The sequence below is a fragment of the Corapipo altera genome, unplaced genomic scaffold (assembly GCF_003945725.1).
Source record: "Corapipo altera isolate COAL_440 unplaced genomic scaffold, ASM394572v1 62, whole genome shotgun sequence".
NCBI lineage: Eukaryota > Metazoa > Chordata > Aves > Passeriformes > Pipridae > Corapipo > Corapipo altera.
In genome coordinates this window covers 4538792-4561826 of record NW_020884894.1, presented here as the reverse complement: position 1 = coordinate 4561826, position 23035 = coordinate 4538792, and the positions used below count along the sequence as shown (strand labels likewise).

General features: G+C 50.6%; 1 protein-coding gene across 3 annotated transcripts in view; it reads left to right on the top strand.

The window, feature by feature from the left end:
- ACSF3 (acyl-CoA synthetase family member 3) overlaps positions 1–23035 on the top strand; it is a 56804-nt gene that overhangs the window by 22216 nt on the left and 11553 nt on the right. For all 3 annotated transcript variants that reach the window (XM_027646708.1, XM_027646709.1, XM_027646707.1), the window contains exon 7: positions 12117–12243. In XM_027646708.1, coding sequence (XP_027502509.1) covers positions 12117–12243 — 127 coding nt within the window. The remainder of the gene's footprint in view (positions 1–12116; positions 12244–23035) is intronic.

Sequence of the window (23035 nt, the reverse complement as noted above, 5' to 3'; positions counted from 1 at the left end):
TGCTTCTCATCCAGCCACCTACATGCCGAGGGTTTGAAAGGAGCTCCCAGCCTATGCAGGGTGTACAGAGACACTACTGGGGTAAGCACTGATGAAAGGCTCAAGAAAACCTTTTATTCTCTAAATTCTCTGTGCTAGCAGGTGGAGGAAGCAGCAGGACCACAGGCAGCCCCGTGGGTGTGTTGTGCTCAGGCTGGGGCAGGTTGTGTTCCATGTTCTGATACTGTATGAGTGCTAGGTCTCACCCCAGACATGTAAAACTAGCCCGGGAGAGGGATGAGAGGGGCCACTCTGGCCAGGGATTATGGCTTTTATTAAAAAAAAAGGTTTTCTGCTCTTTCCTCTGTGTCGCTGCCACAGCAGTGACACACCACAGTGTGGCTGAACAGTGGGCAAAGCAGGAGACTCACCACATCCTATTTTTGTCACTTCCCTGGATGGGTGTTATGTTTCACAGGTTTGTCCCCTCATCCCAGAGTTAGCTCTTGGCCTTTTTTTTTCCACTGTGTGGAACTGAGACATGAAATATAACATGTCCCTTTTAATAATGATCCTGTAATGCTTTTTGTCCCCTAAGGGATCTCTGGGCTCTTTACAGATTAGGTCTCAGACATGAGAATACCCAAAGTGCAGCTACTTCCAGGATGAAATGTGGATGTTGTTCTACTGAATTATGAGAGGAAAAAAAATGAGATGTTATTTTTCTGCTCAATACTCCTTCCCCTTCCTTCTCATTGCATTGAGTGACCAGAGAAGGGGAGCCCAGCTGACCTGTGTCTGATACTGGAAGCCCATCATCCCCTCAGGCCTTCAGAGAGCTGAGATTCGCATAACTCTTCTCTTTTCCCTGGCTTCAGGCTGCTGGAGTTTATTTTTGGGACAGAGGAATTACCCTTTTATCCCGGCCATTTCTCACATACACCCTACACGCCCCAGTGTAGGTGGCTGAGGTCTATACCCGTGTCTCACACTGGTCCCAGGAGTTCCCAACAGCTTCCAGGAGCTCCCACCAGCTCTGGTGTTGGCTCCTCGCCCCTTGCTGATGGTTTGCTTTCCATCAAGGTTTCCTTTGGGGATCTTTTGAACATTGTGGTGAATTCTTAAGTCATCAGTCAGGGAGGGTGTGGGGAGGTGGTAGTTTGCCTCTGGGTGTTGGCTAGTGGGTTGGTTCCTCTCTGAAAAGCTGTCCCCATCTCACCCACCATTCCCCTTGTCCCAGCTTAACTGGGATTTTCTTCAGGCTGAAGGGAGAAAAATGGTCCCATCTGTTTCAGGCCACCCTAGGAGACAGTGGCTGGCTGGGTACCTCCAGGACATCCACAACATTTCCAGAAGGAGAGCCAGCTGCCTCTGTCCCTGGGATTGTCACAAGGTGGGAAAAACAGTCACTGTTCCCAGTGTGTCTTGGCACAGGCGGATGTGTGGAGATGTCAGAAGTTTGGGTTTTATATGCCCTGGGCATGCAGTGTTACTTTCCATGGCGTGGCCAGGCAGGCAGGCAGGTGGTGACACCCCTCTGCTCCCAGGGATGCTATAATTCCACTGCCTCACACCTGAGGTCCCGGGCAGAGCCTCACCTGCTGCCTGTCCCTGCCCCGAGACGCGGCTGCTGGCACTGTGTGTGCATCATGCTTGGTTAATAATTCATGTCAGCAGAGAGTACGTCAGTGGAATTTATTTAAAACAAGGAGGATCTGACAGTCCGAGTGCTCATCACGCTCCACCAGTCAAAGGCCTGACTTTGTTTAAATCAGCTCCTCCACAGCGGAGGGGATGTCCCTGTGATGGGAAGATCCAGTTTGTGTCACCCTGCCTGTGCCACTGGATAACCCTGTGGCCTTTTCCTTGCATATTATGAGAAGGATGAACAAATCCTTCCTCGCTCCCTTGCAGGAAGGCTCTGAGCCTTACGGAGTGTTGGTTGAGGGCCGGGAGGTCCATGGTGTGGACCTGGCAAAGGCAGAGAGGTCCTGGTGGGAGGGCTGATGGTAGAACTGGTGACAGTTGGAAATGGCTGGAGGTGAGTCAGGGGAGGTTTAGGTTGGATATTCCCTGAGAGGGTGGTCAGGCACTGAACAGGCTCCCCAGGGCCACAGCACCAAACCTGTCTGAACTCAAGAAGTATTTGGACAACACTCTCAGGCACGAAGTGGGATTGTTGGGATGTCTTGCACAGGGCCAGGAGTTGGACTCGATGATCCATGTGAGTCCCTTCCAACTCAGGGTATTCTGTGATTCGGTGAGGGTGAACACTGTGGGGCTGATCCAGTGGGATGCTGAGCACGCCGGTAGGAGTTGGGCTCCAAGCCATCTCTTCCCACCAGGCTGCTGTGAGCAGGTGATCTCCGTACTGGGGGTGAGGCACATTGTCAGGGCAATCTGTGAGGCGTTCACACCTCAGCTGTGCCATGCAGACCCTCCTGACTGTGAGCAGAGCACGCCTGCCTTTGCCAAGGGAATTGTTTGTGGAGCCTCGCGAGGTCACCGCCTTCCCCGCTTGTGTTGGGCTCGAGTTCCTGCCTTCTGCTCCCTCAACAACAGACTCTCTTCGAGCTGTTTTTTCCCCACTAACACAGTCTCTCCCATTAGACTGGGGCGTTGAGCCCTTTCCTTTCGCGCCATCACCCTTTGGACACGTGATATCCAAACAGGAGCGCGGTGGTGCTGGGGAAGGCGTGTGGGTGGCAGGAGCAGGGAGGTGGGGAGTGTTTCTGCTCTGCCATCCGGGAACTGCCTGAGCTGGCAGCAGGGGACTGCTGTAATTTGCAAAGCTGGTTCCTGGCACACCCTGAAGATCAATAATCTACTTAGCTGAAAGTTTGCTGGATCTCTGTTCTTCCCTTCATTTTCTCCCATGCCTTGATTAGAGTGCTGGATTCCTTTCACACGCGTGCTCCAGCCCTTCAATCTCCTCACATCTCATGAGCCCTGTGCTCCGTTACATCGCAGTTCAGGTTTTCAACTGGATGTTTCTGCACCTTGAGCTGCAAGCTGGTTTCCCGAGCTACACATGGATCAGGCTGTTGGCCATGCCCAGCCTGAGGCTGCTCCAGCCGGGTGAGATCCCCTCACTGTTCTGTCTGTTCCAGCCAAGGATGCACAGCAGCCTGGGGACACCTGTGACAGGACAGCGTGGGCAGGAGGTGACAGTCCCACTGGACTCACAGTGCCTGCCCTGACAGTGTCCCTACCTCCTCCCTGTGCAGGAGTGTGGGGACAGAGAGCCTGATCCCCTGGGAATGCTGGGAGAAGTGCTGGGAGAAGTGCTTCCCCTCTAACACATCCCTGGGGAGCAGAGGTGTGGAAGCAGATGTCAGGAACAGTAACTTTGCCTGTTTTGAGTCATCCCAGATCTTGCTCCTGGAACCACTTGCATCCGAAGCAGCTCCTAAACTTTTCAGCTACCCTAAGCAACTCTCTGTTGAGTCTGTCAGACCATTTAGGCTCAATAATCCTTACCCACAGCTCTGAATGTTTTTTCCCCTGTTTTTTTTTCCCCTGTTTTTTTTTCCCCTTATTTTTTGGAGCCCTTCCCGTGGCTCCAGTGCCCAGGAAAGGGTTACAGCTCTCCAGTGCTGAACGTTTGAGTTTGCTTTGTTCAGTGCAATGCATATTTCATACGCTCAGCTTCCCAGCTGGCAGAGGCCTGGAAACCCTGCAAGCTGTCGGGTATTGTCTCTCTCCTTCTTTAGTTGTTTGTTTGTTGGATTTTTTTGGGTTGTCATTTTTGTTGGATTTCTTTTTTTTTTTTTAATCTCTTCCAAATTGCTCACTCGCACGAAAGCCAAACCCCAGCCCCTGACAATGGGGGTCTCTCAGTAGATAAATGGTTTCACAGCTGTATCCAACACAGGGCTGTAGCCAGGGCTTTTATGGCGAGTGATTTCCTTGTGACCGGGCTGCGAAGGGAGCTGTGGGGACGGATGGGTTGCAGGCGCTGGCAGCAGGAGGACGCTGTGCCATGGGCTTTGCTCCCCCCTCCAAAGGTTGTAATTATCTCGTTGTTTATCCATATGCAAGCTGTCGTCCTGGACAGGAACGGCTCGGCTGTGGCCATCGCTCCCGAAAGCCACCAGCATTCCCTGGCCCCTCCTCCCATGCCCCCTGTGTCTCTGCCATCTGCTCCCAGCTTGCTGCTGGTTGGCAGCGCCTCGGCAGGGCTGCGGGCGCTGGGGGCAGCTGGCACTGTCACGGTGGTTGTGACTGGAGGTCTTGGCATTGATGTCCCTGTGGAGCGGACCAGGAGCGACTCCACCTTGCTCATGCTCATCCAAGATCTCTGGAGAACCGTGGGGAGGTGCTCGGTCACCACTGAGCTGCCGGGATTGTCTTGGAGGCTTCCTCCAAGGACTGGGCACCCCATGGCTGCTGCCCGTGGGTGGTGTGGATGTGGGTACTTGACACCCCTCTGGGGCAGGTCCCATTTGGAGGTGCTGTTGTACATGCATCTCTGTGGGATTTCTCCTCATCCATCCAGGTAGTCTGAAACAGCTGGTGCGACTGTACCAGGCTCTTTTCCTGTATATAGCTCCTGAGAATGGAGATAAGCACATGCCAGCCGTGCCTGGCATTCCTGAAAATGGCCAGGGATGGACTTGCTGGTGGGGATGTGACTGCCTGGCCGAGGGAATCCTGTCTGGCCCAGAGGAACAACCAAAGGAACACCTGCTTTTTCCTTTCCTATCCTGATCAGGCTTCAGCCTAAACCGGTTTGTACTTTGTCCTCGGTGCTCCTACACTTCCATAAAATCTCCAGTTTTTCACCTGTTCTCTTGTCCCTGCTGCATCCCATCCTCATATTCTGGTATCTCAATGGTGGACCTTACCTCCAGCATCCCAGTTCTATCTCCCATGAGCAGCTTGCCCTCAGCCTCTGATCAGGTAGTGTGGGGAATGCGTTGTTGAAGGCAGCCTGGGTTAGATCTGCTGCTTTTCTTCTATCTGCAGCTCCAGCCCTGAGGGTTTCTGGCACAATCCACCTTTGGTAAACTCATGCTGCATTTTTTCCCATTTTCCATTTGCCTCTGCTTCTTCCAAAACCTCCTTCCAAAGCCCTCACAGTGCTGGACACTGCACTTGTGTATGTTCCAGTTATCGTTTTTGTTTCCCCATATTCCTCTCATCTCCTCAGAAGCCTGTTTTGTGTCCTGCCCGACTAATTCAAGTTTCTTCACTTGGTTGCCCAGGCTGCTTTTGTTACTGTATAAACATTTTAGCTGCTTCTCATTGATCACATCCAGTTCCTTGGTCAACTCAGTCAGTAATTCCATTCTCAGATGTATTTATATCTCCTTCCTTCTTTCTCTCTGCCCTCTGATTATTTTTGCTTAATATGTGGCCATAGCTCTATTTTATTTCTTCCTGGTAATAAAAGTGGAGGCAGAGATTACTTTAGCATCATGTCCCCTTATTTCTCAGCTGAAGACTCTTCTCACACAGGCAGACTCGATCCCAGGAGAATATTTCCTTGCATATTGAAGTTGAATCTGTATGTCAAGAAGAACCCTCTTTCCACAAGTGTTTCTCGTGTTAAACTCGCTTTTGTCACAGCACCCTCAGAATCTTTATTAATCTCTTTATTACTGTTTTGTGCTTACATAGAATCCCAGAATGGTTTGGGTTGGGAGGACCTTAAAGCTCATCTTGTTCCACCCAGTGCCATGGGCAGGGACACCTTCCACTAGACCTTTCATCTTCATAGCTGAGGGGAGACTTGCGATGTCTGTGGGAGAGCCCTGGATGTGGCAGGGAGATGCTGAACTAGAGGCAGAAGAAAGGGGGGCAGTCTTCCAGAACTCCTCTGGAGTTCTTCCAGCCAAGGGGAGGAGGCACCAGCCACCAGAGTAGCTCAGCACAAGGAGCAATTAGAGGTTCTGGGGCAGTCCCAAGCTCATCACAGCCTCACAACCTCCACTTTTAAGGGAGGCTGATGGAAACCAAAACAAAGGTGGGCCACTAATTAAATAGTTCCCTGGTCCTCTGCCTGCCCCGAGCACAGACTCAGCACGGGCGTCATGAGGTCACATCGGGAGCCTTCCCCTAACGAGGAAAGCGGAGGGAGAGGGAGGATGTGCTGACATCTCACCTCGTTTATTATCTGGTGAAGCCTGCAAACAAGAGGGATGAGAACAGCAGCAGGGAGAGCTGTTGGCGTCTCTGGAATAGTGTTACACGTTTAATTTATGGTGTTAATATAGATAAGAAGTTTTGTGTCTGTGGAACAACTGCGGGGAGGACTGACCTTTCCCAAACTTGGGTTGTTTTCTGTGGTGCTTTTGGGATCATCTGGAGTTAATCAGTTCTGTAACTTTCAAAAATCAGTATTGCCTAAAAATATAGACAATCACTTTTGTTTTCAGTGGAGCAACATTTGCTGTAAGTAAAGGGTTGGGTTGTTTGAAAATAAGTTTCAGTGTTCCAGCTCCACTGTGCACGAGCCTTGCTTTTAAATTTATAACCCTCCAAAATGAAAAGTAAATGGATTGTGTTATTCCCAGCCCTTTTATAAAAGTTAACATTGCAAAAACAGATGTGAAATGTGGCCTCATAGATTACAGCCTGGGCTTGGGGTTTTTAGGTTGGGGGTTTATTTTTTCCTTGCTCTCCCCGTGCTGTGTCCCCAAGGAACAGAAATCTGCCTTTTTCCAGCAGGAGGAAAATTGTTCTGTGTCTAAATTACCTCCTGCTAGGCTTGTGCAGGATGCTGCAGGACATGGAGCTCCGAGGAACAATAATGCCATGACAAAAACATGCAACTTAGCAGGGAATTTTTAATTAGGAATGTGCAGGAGAGTTCAGATTGCCTGGGAATTTGGTAATGCTCTAGCAAACCTTGCAGCCCTAGGACATCCATTCCAATATGGCCCAGGGAGACAGTGATTAAAAGGCACTGTCAAGTGGGTTATTGGTCTCCAGCTTCCTTTTAGGAGGCAGGTGGGCATGTCCTCACCTCCCTCAGTACCCACCATGCCAGTTCTGGATGTGGCGTGATCTCCTGGTCTGGAAAAGCAGAGTCTGGGCAAAGCCTGGAGCTTCCCTGCTCTCTCCAGGTCAATGGGGGCTGAGCTGTTGGATGCTGTGTTTACCCTGGAGAAAAAGAGGCTCAGGGGGGACCCTTCTAACTCTCTCTAACTCCCTGACAAGAGGGTGGACAAGGCTCTGGGCCACCAAAGTCTTGAAGGGGTGAGTGAGAGGTCTCTCGAGAGGCAGGGGTGTGTCTGGAGGTGTTGGTGGCAAGTAAGCTCCAGCAGTGGTGTGTTGGGAGCATGGTAGAGCATCCGTGCTCTGCAGCCCAACCCTGGAGTACAGAAGGGAGCTGGGTCAGTCCTTCAGACTTTGTTATATCGTTTTCTGTGCTCTAGTACGTTTAAAAAACCCCAGCAAACACCAGAAAATAGTTACTTCTCTGGGAGAACTGCTAAAAGGACTCCATCATTTCCATAAACCTCACACGTATAAATTATTGTCTTTATTAGTCACTTAAGTGCTCAGTTGCTTAATTATTTTGATCACAGTAATCATTTATTTACAAGATGGGGAAAAATGCCAAGCAATTCCAAGCCGAGCAGTGCATTCGGGCTGTGGCAGAGGAGGCAGGGCTGCAGAAACTTTTCCTTCCTCCCAAGTCTAAATGCTTTTCCTTCATGGAGTCACAAAGCCCCTTTTAAGGTCCCTTCTGAGAGATGATGCTCTGAACCACAGCCTGTGGTGCTCACCCAGGAAAGAAGTTCAGCAAGGCCAAGTGCAGGGCCCTGCATGTGGATTGGGGCAAACCCAAGCACAAACACAGGCTGGGTAAGGAATGGATTGAGAGCAGCCCTGGGGAGAAGGATTTGGGGGTTTTGGTGGAAGAGAAGCTCAACATGAGCCATCAGTGTGTAGTGGGACCCAGAAATCCACCTCCCCTCCCTGCCCTCAGCTGATCCCACAGCGTGGGCAGCAGATGAGGGGGGGACTCTGTCCCTCTGCCCTGCTCAGGTGAAATCCCACCTGCAGTGCTGCCTCCAGCTCTAGGGCCCAACATCAGAAGGACATGGAGCTGCTGGAGCAAGTCCAGAGGAGGCCATGGAGATGCTCCAAGGGCTGGAATCCCTCTGCTCTGCTGGGGATGTTCACCAGGAGAAGAGAAGGCTCTGTGAAGACCTGAGAGCCCCTTCCAGTGCCTAAAGGGGCTCCAAGAGAGCTGGAGAGGGACTTTGGACAAGGGCCTGGAGTGACAGGACAAGGAGGAATGGCTTCCCAGTGCCAGAGGGCAGAGTTAGATGGGATATTGGGAAGAAATTCTACCCTGTGAGGGTGGTGAGGCCCTGGCACAGGTTGCTCAGAGAAGCTGTGGCTGCCCCATCCCTGCAAGTGACCAAGGCTGGGTTGCATGGGGCTTGGAGCAACCTGATCTAGTAGAAGGTGTCCCCGCCCATAGCAGGGGAGTTGGATCTAGGATAACTTTAAGGTCCCTTCCAACCCAGCCCATTCCATGATAATGTGATTATTTGGAGGGGCAGGGGGAAGGAAGCATCTGGTAGAAATTATATGTGCCCCCTGAAACCTGCTGTTTGCAACCTGAAGATATTTGGGTTTTTTCCTAAAAGCCTGTCTGTCTTCCTCCCAGTTGTCAGCCCAATAACACGTTCTTACCTTCCCAACAAACCTCACCTTCCGGCTTTCTCACTGTGTCTCCCACATGTTTCTGCTTAGGAATCTGCTGTGCCTCCCCTGCTTCCCAGAGAAGGACATGCTGCTCTGAGCCTCCCTCCATAAAAGCCCCTAATTCCATTAAAGTCCATTACAAGCTCCTCTCCCGCAGTTCCCGGAGGAATGTGGGGCAGAGACCGCAAGAAAACAAATGGGCACTTTGAACAAATCCCAGGGCCGTTTGCCAAGCGGGGATTCCCAGCTCTTTACAAACCGCCCTCCTAATAAAGAGATAAAATGGGAACGGGGAAAATATGCATTTTATAATCACCCAGATTTAGTCCTTCAAAGGATTTATTACAACCTTTTATTTTCATGCGTGGAAAATGGAATCTTATCTCGTGTGCCGGCTGGGCCGGCTCTATTCTCCGGCTGGGTTTAGAGCAGGAAGCTCTCAGACAACAACCTCTAGGGCCACACTGTGCCTGGGTGTTAAAGTTGCTTGAATGCATTAAAATATGGTACTGGGAGAGGGGGAGATCTGTGCAATCAGAAATCTGATGCTTCCAGCAGCTGCTTGTGCCGTTGAACTGGTGCCTCAACACCGGGAGCCGCTGAGATTTGAGGGAGAAAGGAAACAACCACCCCAGCCGTGTGTTTCCAACCCTGCTCCCAGAGCCAGCTAGTGGGGTTTTAGCAGGGATCAGACACGAGGGGTTGTAGGAGATAAATGCCTTGAACCTTGAATTTTAATTTACGCTGTTTGTGAGCTGGTTCGCGTCCCCTCTGCCACGCTGGGGAGCGGTGCCAGTGACATTCTGAGTTCAGCAAGCAAAATCCTATTAAGATAACGTCACGGCCTTTCTGTTTTACTGTTTGCAAGCCAGCCATAACATCATTAAATTACACAACAGGGAGGTGCCTGCTGCCAAGGGGCTCTGCTCGAGATAAGATGTGGGTTGAGCCACTGCCAAAATTTGAGTTGATATGACAAGAAATTTGGAGCTGTTTCAAGGCTTGATTCATAGCAGACATCACAGAGTGCAGGTAAACATGGGGCAGGATTGGTCCCTTGGGCAGCTCAGCTGTGCAGGTATCTAGTTATCCGGCACCGTGTGGTGCCTGGGTAGGATGGGGCTGAAGGGCTTTGTAGCAGCCAAATTTCCACCTGTTCTTGTGTTCAGCGCTGCCAAGAAGAAGCCAAAGCATGTCAGGATCTGTAGGTGAAGCTCAGGGAACCGGTTGCATGTTCTTACCTCTGTCACCCCCTCCCCAGCCCTTTTGGGAGAGTTGGAAGCAGCCCAAAAACTAGGACGCTGCTCAGAGAAGTGCTTGTTTTGTGATGCCACAGCTGGACCAGCAGGAAGAGTGAGAAGACAGAGCTGCATCATAAAATTCCACATAGCCTCTACCAGCCCTGAAACCAGCCTTGCTGGTCCCTCTGCATCACCCACCCACGGCCCTGCCATGCTTGCCCGTGGAGGCTTCATGCCTGTTATGCCCTTCGTGCCTTTTCTTGAGCCCTTTGTGCCCTTTTTGTGCCCTCTCTGCATCCTTTTCCCTTTTGCTGCTGCAGGTGCAGATTTTTCTCCTGGGCTCTCTTGGACCTCAGGTTTTTCTGTGCTGTCCTGCTCATGGATAGTCTGGACTTCAGGCTCCCTTTTTCAGAACCCCTGGGGAGAACTCACCCAGCACTACCCTTACCTTGCTGTCAGTCAGTTCCTCTTTGGAATTAACAACCTTTCTCTCCTGCAGCATCTTCCAGGCAGGGAGTTGATGCCCAGCCAGGGCTCTGGGATCCCGAGTTGTGTGTGCAGAGATCCTCATGTCACGCCATCCTCCAGGACAGGACATCAGGAAGAAATTACTTAAATATTATGCCTTAAAAAGCAGTTTTCTGAGCGTTTCTCATTAGGGAGGCTTTGTTTCCATCAAAGGCTGCAGAGAGCCACAGATCCTGCCCTGCCCTGGGACTGCCTGATGTGCCAGTGCTGCTATTACTGTTTCCCTCATGGCCCTGTTTCTGGCACTGCTGATTTTCGGGGTCCCAGATGTATCTTGTCCGTGTTGCAGCAGCTCAAGTGCAAAGTGGCTCAGAAAGTGGCAGAGAATTCCCGTTACTGAGCTGTTCTCCACAGACACATGGAGCAAGTACATCCCACAGTGCCTTCCATCCCATGAGTGGCTTTGCACACCGTGGTAATGGCTGTAAACTGACAGAGAGTGGGTTTACATTGGGATATTGGGAAGAAATCGTTCCTTATGAGGGTGGTAAGGTGCTAACATGGGTTGCCCAGAGAAGCTGTGGCTGCCCCATACCTGGAAGTGTTCCAGGCCAGGTTAGACAAGGCTTGGAGCAACCTGTTTTAGTGGAAGGTGTCCCTGCCTATGGCAGGGGGTGGAACAAGATGAGCTTTAAGGTCATTTCCCACCCAAACCATTCCGTGATTCCATGATCTTCCCTGCAAAACCTTTGAGTTTAACACAGTCCCACAAGTGCTCCAACATTTGTGCCTGCTCCCTTGGCCTGTTGCAGCCTTCTAATTGCCAAGTGATGTATGTGCAGGAGATGAGACATGGTGCCATGGCAGGCAAGTCTGTGACCTTCCTGCAATTCCCCAGTTTCCATAACAGCAGGATATTTGTTTTGTTGCCATAGAAAACCTGCCTGGGCAGGTTTGCAGGGGACCACGTTGTCACTACAACTGTTGCCTTCCAGCGAACCTAAAAAGAGCTGTGTGTCTCCAAGCACAAATCAGATGGTGTTTCCTGCCACCTCCTCAGGAAAAAAATAACTGTTAGATTGACAGTTTTGGAAAGTGAAGGGTTTTGTCTGTCAACAGAGCAGGGAGCAGGGTGGCACAGGCATGAGAGCATGTCATGGGAGCACAAGAGCTGGGGTTGTTCAGCTTGGAGAAGAGAAGGCTCCAGAGCCCCTTCCAATGCCTAAAGGGGCTCCAAGAGAGCTGTAGAGGGACTTTGGACAAGGGCTTGAAGTGTCAGGACAAGGGGGAATGGTTTCCCACTGCCAGAGGGCAGGGTTAGATGTGATAATTGGGAAGGAATTCTTCCCTGAGAAGGTGGTGAGGCCCTGGCACAGGTTGCCCAGAGAAGCTATGGCTGCCCTATCCCTGGAAGTGTTTAAGGGGTCAGAAAGGACCATTTGTTTCCCAAGGTTATTTCCTTTATGTTTGTGTGTGAGAGCTCTCTCCCAGCAGCTGGAAGGCGTTGCCCTACCTGGACTGCAGTACCAGGTTAGCAGTCCTTGTTTTCATATGACACAGGTGTCTCTTTCCAGTGCTTTGGAGTATCAAAAGCACCTGGTTGAGCCACCTGAGGAAAGAGGTCCTGCAAGTGGGCAGGGTGTGGTGGAGGTTGGTAAAGGCTGGAAGACCACATGATGTTTCAGTCACCATGCTCGTTCCCAAAATGTGGTGCTGGGGGACAGGTAATGGAGAGATGCACTCACTGTGTGCCTGTCCTAGGTCACACCAGGTCTGGAGGGACAAGAAGGGGAGCTGCTCGTGAAAGGACCCACTGTCTTCCGGGAGTACTGGAACCGACCCAAAGAAACTGCAGATGCCTTCACGCCTGATGGCTGGTTCAGAACAGGTACAGGGTGGCTTCCCACAGCACCTGGCAGAGGGGAGAGGGGTACAGCAGCTCTGGTTTGGCCCACAGGGTTCCCCAGCTTCTGGGGGGGTTGGGAATTGGGAGTGGCAGCCTGGAGTGCAGGCTGGATGTACTTCCAAATGCTGGGCTCAGGAATGGGCTTTGCATATGTTGACCAAAGTGAGTCAGCCAAGTAGTGGGGGATGTTTGGGGTTCCTTGCTCCTAAGCATAAAATACCACTGCTTCATGTTTTCTGGGGTATTAAACTTTGCAAATGGGTGAGATTTAGCTTATTTACATGGGGACTGTGTCATAGGATCATAGAATCATTAACTACCAACTACAACAACTCCCTGACAGGAGGTTGTAGCAAGGTGGGAGGTCAGTGTCTTCTCCCAGTCAACCAGTGACAGGACAAGAGGAAATGGCCTCAAGTTGTGCCAGAGAAGGTTCAGGTTGGACATCAGGAGGAATTTCTTCCTGGAAAGGGTTGTCAGGCATTGGAAGGGGCTGCCCAGGGAGGTGATGGAGTCCCCATCCCTGGAGGCATCCAAGGAAGGACTGGACATAGCACTGAGTGCTTTGGACTGGATGACAAGGTGGGGATTAATCACAGGTTGACCTCGATGGTCTTGCAGGTCTTTTTCAACCTCAGTGATTTTATGATTCTCTGATTCCATGATACCCACAGCTCTGACCTCCTCATTCCCCCCTTTACTGTGTGTTAGCAGTGCCATTGTGTCAGGAGTCAAGCTGGATTTCTGATGCCTTCTGTGCAACCGTATTTATTGATGGTTCTTGAAGAAGCTGTAATTTATTATAATTGTTCTCCCAGAGCAGAGATCACTCTGCCAACCGTGTCACCACGAGTCCCCACGCCAGGCGGGTACTGCGGGCTGGGACTGGAGCACCATCACCCGACGCATGGGGTGCAGGGCAATCAGCTCTAAAAATTTTTTTAGTCAACACTCCTGATGAATATTTCAGCTGCAAAGGAATAGCGTGCATTAATTATTGCAAAGAGATGTCTTTAGGAGAAAATGATTTTGAAATTCAGTTTAATTTCATTGTAATGCGCCGCAAACAGGAAGGGAGTATGTGTGTTTAATTGGCTCTCGGGGGTAAGGCCGGGAAGATGGCATGCCTTTGTCACAGGCCATTAGTGATACAGACTGCATAATGAGGGACTACAATCAGCTCACAGCTGCCGGCTCCTACGGGGAGAGAATGATATTAAATAGAAATCAGTATAAATTAAACTTAACCCTTTCGCTAACTGAGCAAAGCTCAGAGCTGGAAATAAGGGAGGGGAGTGGAGACAGGAGGGGGGGGTTCAGGGTGGATCAGGGGGTGCTTGGCCAAGCCCCACCTGTCCAGGTGACCCCCCTGTTGTCCCCCCTCCCTTAGACAGGAGGCTTGAACTCCCCTCTCCTTCCCGTCCCCCACTCTGCCTTTCTTTCCTTTCATTCCCCTCCTCACTGCTTGCTCCGTCTCTCTCGTGGATATTGGGTCAATGTGGCTGGTTTTTTCCCAAGCCTCATTTAACCAGCAGTTCTGTGAATGAACCCTATTGCCCCTTCCTCTCCCTGCTCACCCCTGCTGCACTGGCAGCCTCTGGAGATCACTCAGAGGTGGCAAATGTCCCTGTGGTGGTAAAAAAAACTTCAGGGAATAAAAGAGGTTGTGTCCCGTCATAGCAACCGGATCTGGAGGGTGAAATACCCCTATTAAGCAGGGATAGGTGACTTTGGAGCCAAAGCCATACTGTCAGGATCCAAAAAGAGGTGCATCCTGGCCACTTACAGGCTGTAACCTGCTGTATCTGCCACTTCCAGGTCATAGAGGTGATTTAAAGGTGAGTCTGAACACCAGCACATGGTGCTCCCAGAACCCCAACAATGCCATTTCTGAATCCATACCAGCATTCTGCTGATGCCAGACTCTGGAGTGTGTCCCCACCAGTGACCTACAGGTCACGTAAAGCAGATGATGGAGTGACTGCAGGTGGTGGCCAAGTCCCCACGGCTGGAGTTTCATGGTGTTATGGAATTATCTAACCCTGCCTTCTGGCAGTGGGAAGCCATTCCCCCTTATCCTGTCCCTCCAGGCCCTTGTCCAAAGTTCCTCCTTAGCTCTCTTGGAGCCCCTTTAGGCACTGGAAGGGGCTCTAAGGTCTCCCTGGAGCCTTCTCTTCTCCAGGCTGGACACCCAGCTCTCCCAGCCTGTCTCCCCAGCAGAGGTTCTCCAGCCCCCAGAACACCTCCATGGCCTCCTCTGGACCTGCTCCAGTGGCTCCCCATCCTTCTTATCTTTGGGTTCCCAGTGTGCTGAGTATAATCATTTTGAGGCTCTACCTGGGTGTCCATCCCCACAGTTACACACACAAAGCCAAGAGTCACTGGAGCTCATTCCCTCCTTTGGACATGTGATCGGAGTTAACTTTTTTCCAGAACGTAGAGGATCCAAAACAAAAAATAGCCAACACTTAATGGCAGCAGTCATTTTCCTGTCTGACTGACAGCTCCTTTATTAAAATCCCCTTTTCTCCCATTAAACTGCCTTCCTCAGGAAAATAACCTCATGTTAAGGATGGTCACTCCCTCCAGGGTAGGAGGAGAAAATAGCGATGCAGAGTCTGGCCACCAGCACTCCCACAATGTGCTCCCACAGCTCCCTACTCCATTTCAAGGGAAATCTTGGGAAAACCAGGTGCTTAGTGCAACAACTGAAGACCTGTTTTCCCTCTGGGTGTGTGCGTGCTGTGCAGGAAGTTGGGCAGCCCTCCCTCTGCAAACCCACCCCCTTTGTGCCTCCAGCTAGAAAAGGAAAGGGAAAAAAGGGGGGAAAAAGCAGTGACTTTTTGATGAATTCAAGATTGTGGTTCCTTGGAAGAGCCTCTGAACTCCTGGTGTTGCAGGGGGGATGTGCTGTTGCTCTGCCCTCTTTATTCCCTGGGATTTGCATTGCTGTCTGCTGATCCCTCCATCTCTCATTTCCATCTGAGTGAATTTGATTATTTTTATTGTATTAATGCTGTTGACAGAGCTGCTTAGATCAAAGTCCCCTCCAGCCATTTCCAGGGAGACTGCTGGGTTTCCACCTGCTGTCATACATCCAAGTGGCACCGAGCCCTTGGAGACCGAGACGAGCCCAGAGGAAAGATGCCTCTGGCCGTCTGTCTCCTGTCCCTACTGGACCCTCCCAGCTGTGCCCGCCCTGCCAGGTGAGAGGCAGCCTCCAAACATGCTTGTGTGCTGCTGAGCAGGAAGGAGGGAAGAAAATAAGGAAGAAAAAAACTTTTTAGATGAGGATGGTGAGGCCCTGGCACAGGTTGCCCAGAGAAGCTGTGGCTGCCCCATCCCTGGAAGTGTCCAAGGCCAGGTTGGATGGGGCTTGGAGCAACTTAGTGTAGTGGAAGGTGACCCTGCCCGTGGCAGGGGGTGAAACTGGATGAGCTTTAAGGTCCCTTCCAACCCAAACCATTCCATGATTCTATGAGCAAAATCAAACCCTGCGAGCTGGAGGAAAGCAGAGAACCACCGGCCTCCCTGGTCATCACATTCTCTGATGTTTATTCATCCATCCATCTGAGCATTTCGATGCCAGTGCAGCTCAGGCTGTGGCACTGTCACATTGTATTATCCCTGCCCAGGAGGCAGCAAGTGGCTCTGGAGTCTTGAGGAAGGGGACAGAGGGTTTGGAAGTGTTGTGCCCAGGCACTGTCTATTTTCCCACATGTTTTCCTGCCTGCACAGGGTGTTTTCCCCATAGGAATCTGTCAGTCCAGCGGAGTGCACCAGGCAGCGATGAGATCCAAGAGCAGCTTTCTCCCCGAGGGAAGGCCAGCTTCCATTCACATTTGCCCATACATCCAGAAAATTAGAATCTGGTGTATTCAGGGAGATTTATTTTCAATTACAGGTTAAAGCTGAGACATGAAATAGCACTGGGTATGAAAGTAGTGCATAAATCCTGCAACAAATCCATGTATCTCTGCTCCATATAATAAGATTTTATTGATTGCTATATTGTATCTGTCAGAATAAAACTCTCTTAATGCATGCATCAGGGTGGGGAAGATAGAGAGCTTGGTGGGAGTGGAATCTGATTCAAGAATCAATGCACTTTGATTAATATGTTGTTAAGAAAGTAAGAGTTATTTAACTTGTTTGATGCACATTTCGAAATGATGACTCATATCTTTTAAGTTTCTTTCTTTAAGCTGCATTTGAAAAAACCCACAACCTTCGTAGCTGTTTTTCACATTGTTAAGTCTTGGTTTGTCACTGAATTTTTGCTGGACCCTTTTGCACAGGTCACAGAGACCCCAGAATCCCATAATAAATCCTATGGCCCAAAACACTTCCTGTATACTTTTGTTGGAGGCTTTAGGGGGAGAACAGGGTGGATCTTGTGTCTCTTTATTCCTTCTGGATGTTCTGCAGTGAAAGGAGATACAAAAAAAAGATTAAAAAAAAAAAAAGTTGTTTTTCCAGTATTATTACAAACACAGGCCAAGCCCTGGCTTAGCTGGGAACATCTCACTCAGCACTGAATTCTCAGCTTGCTCCAGAAATGGAACATGCTCTTGTTGCAGCTGTGAATTCCCAGTCAAGGGAAGGATCCCAGTGACTCAGATTGGTTCCAGGCACCTCTTTGTGTCTGTCCATCCTCTTCAGACGGAGATCTCCAGTCCACAACTGCCACCAGCTGCAAATCCTTGCCACTCCCAGGCTGGCTCTTTGAGATTCCATAGAATCATACAATAGTTAGGGTTGGAGAGGACCTCTCAAGGTCATCAAGTCCAACCCCCAGCAAGAATGAAGCACGAGCAGTGACTGAGGGAGCTGGGGGTGTTCAGCCTTGAGAAAAGGAGGCTCAGTGGAGACCTCACTCTCTACAACTCCCTGACAGGAGGGTGGAATAACAGATGGGATAAGAGGAAGTGGTCTCAAGCTGTGCCAGGGGAAGTTTAGGTTGGATATTGGGAAAATTTCTTCATGAGAAGGGTGTAAAGCATTGGAACAGGCTGCCCAGGGTAGTGGTGGATTCACCATCCCTGGATGTGTGCTAAAAATTTGTGGATGTGGCACATGGGGACATGGTTAGTGGTGACCATGGTGATGGTGCTGGGCTGATGGTTGGACTTAGTAATCTTAAAGGTCTTTCCCAACTTTAACAATTCCATGAATTCCACCGCTTCTGATAGGAGAGGCAAAGCTTTCTGCTGTTTTCCAGCACAGAGAAATGTGGTGTAGGAAAGGCCCTGGGCAGGTATCCTTGGCCAGGCAAAAGCCATCCCTCCTCTGAGGCTGCTCCCCAAGGAGAAGGGGCAGGATGAACCCCCATCCCTCCAGTGCAAGCCTTTCCCAGCACTTGCCTGTCCCCAGGGACAAGCAGGTGTTTCCTTGCCAGGGAAATTGCTCACATCCGTGGGTGGAGCACAGACACCTGAAAGAGAAAACACTTGAGCCTGATCAAGGCAGAATATAAATAGAAATGCATCTAATTAGCATCCTAATCTGCAGGTTTTCTGTTTGTTTGCAGTGGCTTTCCTAGGCACAAATCCAGCTAATGCAAATTCTATTTTTAAAGGAATGATTCCTTAATTGTAATGTGTTGAAATGATGTGAGTTACTGGTGTGGTGATCCCACGGGATGGAGCGTGGGCTCCTCCCTGGAGGATCTTCTTGTGGACTCTGTCAGAGATAAGCTTGTGAGTGAGGCAGGATGGCAGCACTCACCTCTTCCTTTGTGAGCAGCTCAGAGCTTGGACCCATCTTCCCATAAATGATGTGAAAGAACATCCCCAAAAATGCCAGGTGGACCCCAAACACAGCTCCATGTGCTGCTGTAGGAAGGATATCTAACTGGATATCCATGGGGCAGGAGCAGAAGCCAGACCAGCTGTGTGCTGGGCTCACATCTCCACCCAGCCCTCATTTAAGAGCTGTTTCTAGAAAAAAACCTATAAAGGTGGAATGGTTTCTGATACACCAGCCTTTATCGCCTCCAAATGTTCCTTACGCACTCGAACACTTTGCTTTCTGCCTCAGTATTTATTCCTTCTCCCTTAGGATTTAATTTTTTCCAGGTTTGCCCAGCAGCTGGAATTCTAGGGGTCATCAGGACATGGGAGGGTGGAATGAGATGAGTTTTAAGGTCCCTTCTAACCCAAACCATTCCATGATTCCCTGATTCTGTGATTCCATTTCCTTGACTGCTCGTGAAGCTGATGTTTTCAGCAGTTCAGAGTGACTTGGGATTTTTGTAGCTGTAAATGAGAGCAGCTTTTGGCACAGAATTTGTTTACTCTCCAAAGCTCTACTCTCGTCGTATCAAACATCTTGGATGCCAACCCTTTACTTCTTTGAGAGCCTCTGCTACACTGAGTCTGATTTCCAGAGGCATGGAGCAATTGCTCCCCAGCTGAGAGCTGGTGGGAACAGCAGGCACCTGCACCTCCAAAGTCCAGGCTCTTTCCTCTCACTCTGCTTTCACCTCTCGAGCTGTGCTATGACAGTGCTGCTCTCATAGCCTGAAGGCAGGCTGGAATGAGCCCCTGACTGCTGGGAGTGGTTTTTCCCACCTCATCCCAGGGATTTAGGAAGAAATTTTTCCCTGTGTAGGTGGTGAGGCCCTGGCACAGGTTGCCCAGAAAAGCTGTGGCTGCCCCATCCCTGGAAGTGTCCAAGGCCAGATTGGATGGGGCTTGGAGCAACCTGGTGTAGTAGAAGATGGTGCCTGTCCTTCCTTGGGTGGTGATGGTGGGTGTCCTGACGCTTCCCTGTCACCAGAGGTGTCCAGCTCAGGAGGAAATTGATTGAAAATAGATCTTCTTCTGCCTTTGGTTTCATAGAATCACAGAATGGTTTGGATTGAAAGGGACCTTAAAGATCATCTCATTCCAACCCCCAAGCCAGTACCCTGGTTTCCTTCCTTCCTGGAAGGAAGGAGAGCGAGGGATCACTTTTATCAGGCATGATCCAAGACATGCTGAGGTTTTGTTGGGTCCTGGGCTGGTATAAGTGCTTAAAGACAAGCTGAACGTCTCTGCCTTTGAGAAGCTCTTTACTTTTCCCTCTGGGTTTCACTCAAGACAATTGAGAACATATTTACTCACAACTAATGCTATTGTACTGTAAGCAAAAGTATTGGCTTCTGTATATTCAGGCAAACAATTTAAGGCAGAAATCTGCCCTCATGTCCCACCAGTGCCTCTGCCAACACTCTCCCAACATTATCCTGCTTTATTTAATCATTTGTCTCACCAGAGCCTGTGGCAGGTCACTGCATGGACAAGAGCTCTCTTTAGCTAAGGTGTGATCAATCCCTCAGTGGTCACAATCATAGAATATTCTGAGTTGGAAGGGACCCACAAGGATCACCAAGTCTAGCTCTTAAGTGAATGACCCATGTGGGGCTCAAACCCACAACCTTGGCCTTATTAGCACCATACTGTAACCAACTGAGCCAATCTCAGGGTCTACAGAGAGCAGAGGGGTTTGCTCTAATATTTTTGTTACCACCATTATTATTTTTGGTTACCACACTCTTCAAAGCTCCACCAGCCTGCGTTCAGCTGTGCAGCCACACCTTGGAGCATTGACTTATTTATTACTCTTTGAGTTTTCTTTTTCATCTCGTTGTCTGCAGGGATTTCCATAAATATTTAAATGCTAATGTGAAAAAAAGAAATGTTTTTCATTTTTACTTACCCATTTTCTTTTCTGGCTGCTCCTCTGGGCAAACCCATCTGCGATAATTTGGGCTGAGGAAGGGGGGGGGTGTTCCTGCTCAGCCTACTTGTGTCATATCAGTCACCCATGAGCTCCTGCTAATGAGGAGTGAACCTACAAAGTCTTGGCTGCCTGGTTTGCAGAAACCTTCAAAGGTTTGCGTGGTTTATCCACTGTTTTCCATCAGAGCAGTGTGGCCCCCTTGTAGCGGGACGTGCAGCCAGGGGAGGCTTCATCTGCTCCTATTCTTGAGCTCTTGGGGCTTGGAGAGGCTCCTGGTCATACTGAGATGAAGAAATGAGATAAAGCTGAGGAGCAGCACCTCTGCCAAGGGCAGGCAGGACATGGGGTGCTGCCAGACTTGGCCAAGGCTGAGTTTCCATTTGGTGCTGTCCTCTCCTGGCTGGACACCAGCACTGAGGACTTTGTTGGCATATGTCACATAAGGGTGTCCAACGCCAAGGCTGGAGCAGGGACCATCTGCAGCAACCCTTGAGGCCCAAAACAATAGTACAGAGATGGGCCTTTGTATTTGGTAGCCAACACCTGCTGCCCAGTGGGACATGCTGGGAAGCCTGACTTGCAGTGGGTGGTAGAAGGGGTGGGATGTGGAGGGGTTGCAGTGGGTGGGGCTTTCCAAGTGCCCTGAAGTGTCTGCATGTAAAGCTGATGCTGCTGTCTCTGTTCATCAGTGGGGTTGAAGCTGTCAGCACCCTGCCAGCCCTGCACCACCATTACACCAACCTCACAGCAGCCCTTTGCACCCTCGGAGGGGTTCTGTGTGCAGTCATGGTGCATGACAGTGACACAGAAGGGCAATGGCTAAATGCTGTCTTGCCTTCTTCCCTGTACTTGGAGAAGGAGAAAAGTCCTCTTGGGAGCAGGGAAAGGTTTCATGTGGTGGAATGAGCCCACTCACAGTGGCCAGATCAGGGTTGTGGAGGGGGAATTTGGATGGCAATGGAAATATGATGTGCAGACAAGCCAAGATGGTCAGCAAGCATCACTGTGACTTCTCACCCTGCCTGAGAGGTGCAATAAATTTGAGGAACCTTTGGAAAATACAAATGAGGGGAAGGAATCACTGGTAGATCAGCCAAGACAAGGGGTAGCTGCACTCCTGGGCTGCCCAGCAGCAGGTCCCAATCCCCCTGTCCCCTGGCTGGAAGCAGAGTAGGGGAGAGCACAGCTCAGGGTTACTGGCTTGAATTACACTTGTCTTACCTGCTACTTTCACGTCTCAGGTACCTGGAGATGCTGCCAGCATTCCTGGCACCCCTCCATCTCCTGCTCTGCCGGTGCAACCACCCAGCATGGGGAGCAGTGCCTTATTAGCCCAGCTCTTTGTGAGAGGCCCTTGAGTGATTTATTTTTTTTCCAGGTGTAAATGCCAGGGGAGGCTGTTCCAGTGCTTCCCATTCTTTCATCTCAGCAGGGTTTTGCCCTTTCTCCCAGCGTGGCTCTGACAGCAGGCTCAGCGCTGCTGCCTCTGGAATACAAAGTTCCCTGTTACAGAACATGACAGGAATTCATTCCAGGCTGGGGCACTTTTTTTATTCTGATTTTCTTTTTTCCTCATGCTGGATGCTCCAGGGCTCTCTGGAGAAGTTTTGAGAGTGGGGAGTGAGTTGTTTAACCCTTTTCTCCTGGGAGCAGACAGCTCTCAGCAGACCCAGTGCCTCTCACAGATCAGTCAAGAACCTCCTGAGTTGTAGAAACCCACATGGATCATCCAGTCCAACTCCTGGCCCTGCACAGGACACCCACCATGGCCCTGAGAGTGTTGTCCAAATACTCTTTGAGCTCTGGCAGCCTTGAGGCCGTGACCACTGCCCTGGGAAGCCTGGTCAGTGCCCGACCACCCCCTGGGGGAAGAATCTTTTTCTAATCTCCATCCTAACCCTCCCCTGACTCAGCTCCGTATGGATAGGTGGAAAGGACTGCAAAGCATGGTGCAATTCCCACTCCCTGCCCAAATCCAGAGCAAGGACCCAACACACGGAGGCATCTGCATCCCTCCATCCCTCAGCAGCAGTCACGAGGGCAGTTGGAGGGTTTGTCCCCCCCTTGCTGAGCACACAGCACGTGCATTAGTGCTGATGGGAATCAGGGAGCACAGGGAGAGCCGAGGATGCCCCTGAGCTACAAATCTACTTGGCAATTTTATTATGTAAATAAATGGTGCTGCACATCCACCTGCTGCCGCCGCCGCTCCCGGGGCTGTTCATGGCAAGGTGCGTAAACAAACAGCGATTCCCTTCTAATAGATTTATTTCCTTTCTCGTGAGCCATTAAATTACCTCCAGATTTCACGCGGGGAGAAATCTGTAACAGCAGCAAAATCTTGCTCTGCCTCGGTGGCCAGTGGCCTGCAAAGTGTGACAGCCACAAATTGCAGACACCCTTTGTTGTTTTGGGGGGAGGCGTGGGAGCAGCCAGTGCCATCCTGGGGATAACCCTGACTCTGGATCCTCCATCCTTGATTCCTGCACAGCCCATGTCTGGAGAGCAGGAGTTCTCCAGGCCAGAGCAGGAAGGGCTCTTCCCTTCCGGGAGAGTGAGGCAGATCTTGCTCTGGACCTGGAAGAGACTGGGATGGGGCTTCATAAAATCTCAGAATGGTTTGGGTTCAAAGGGACCTTAAATCTCATCTCGTTCCATCCCCTACCATGGGCAGGGACACCTTCCACTAGCCCAGGTTGCTCCAAGCCCCGTCCAACCTGGCCTTGAACACTTCCAGGGATGGGGCAGCCACAGCTGCTGTGGGAATTCCATTCCAGCCCTTCACCACCGTCACAGGGAGGAATTTCTTCCCAAAATCCCATGCAAATCTCCCCATTTTCAGTGGGAAGCCATTCCCCCTTGTTCTGTCCCTCCAGGCCCTTGTCCAAAGTCCCTCTCCAGCTCTCTTGTAGCCCCTTTAGATACTGGAAGGAGCTCTAAGGTCTCTTCTCCAGGTGAACACCCCCAGTTCTCCCAGCCTGTCTCCAGTGCAGAGGATCTCCAGCCCTTGGAGCATCTCTGTGGTCTCCTCTGGACTCACTCCAACAGC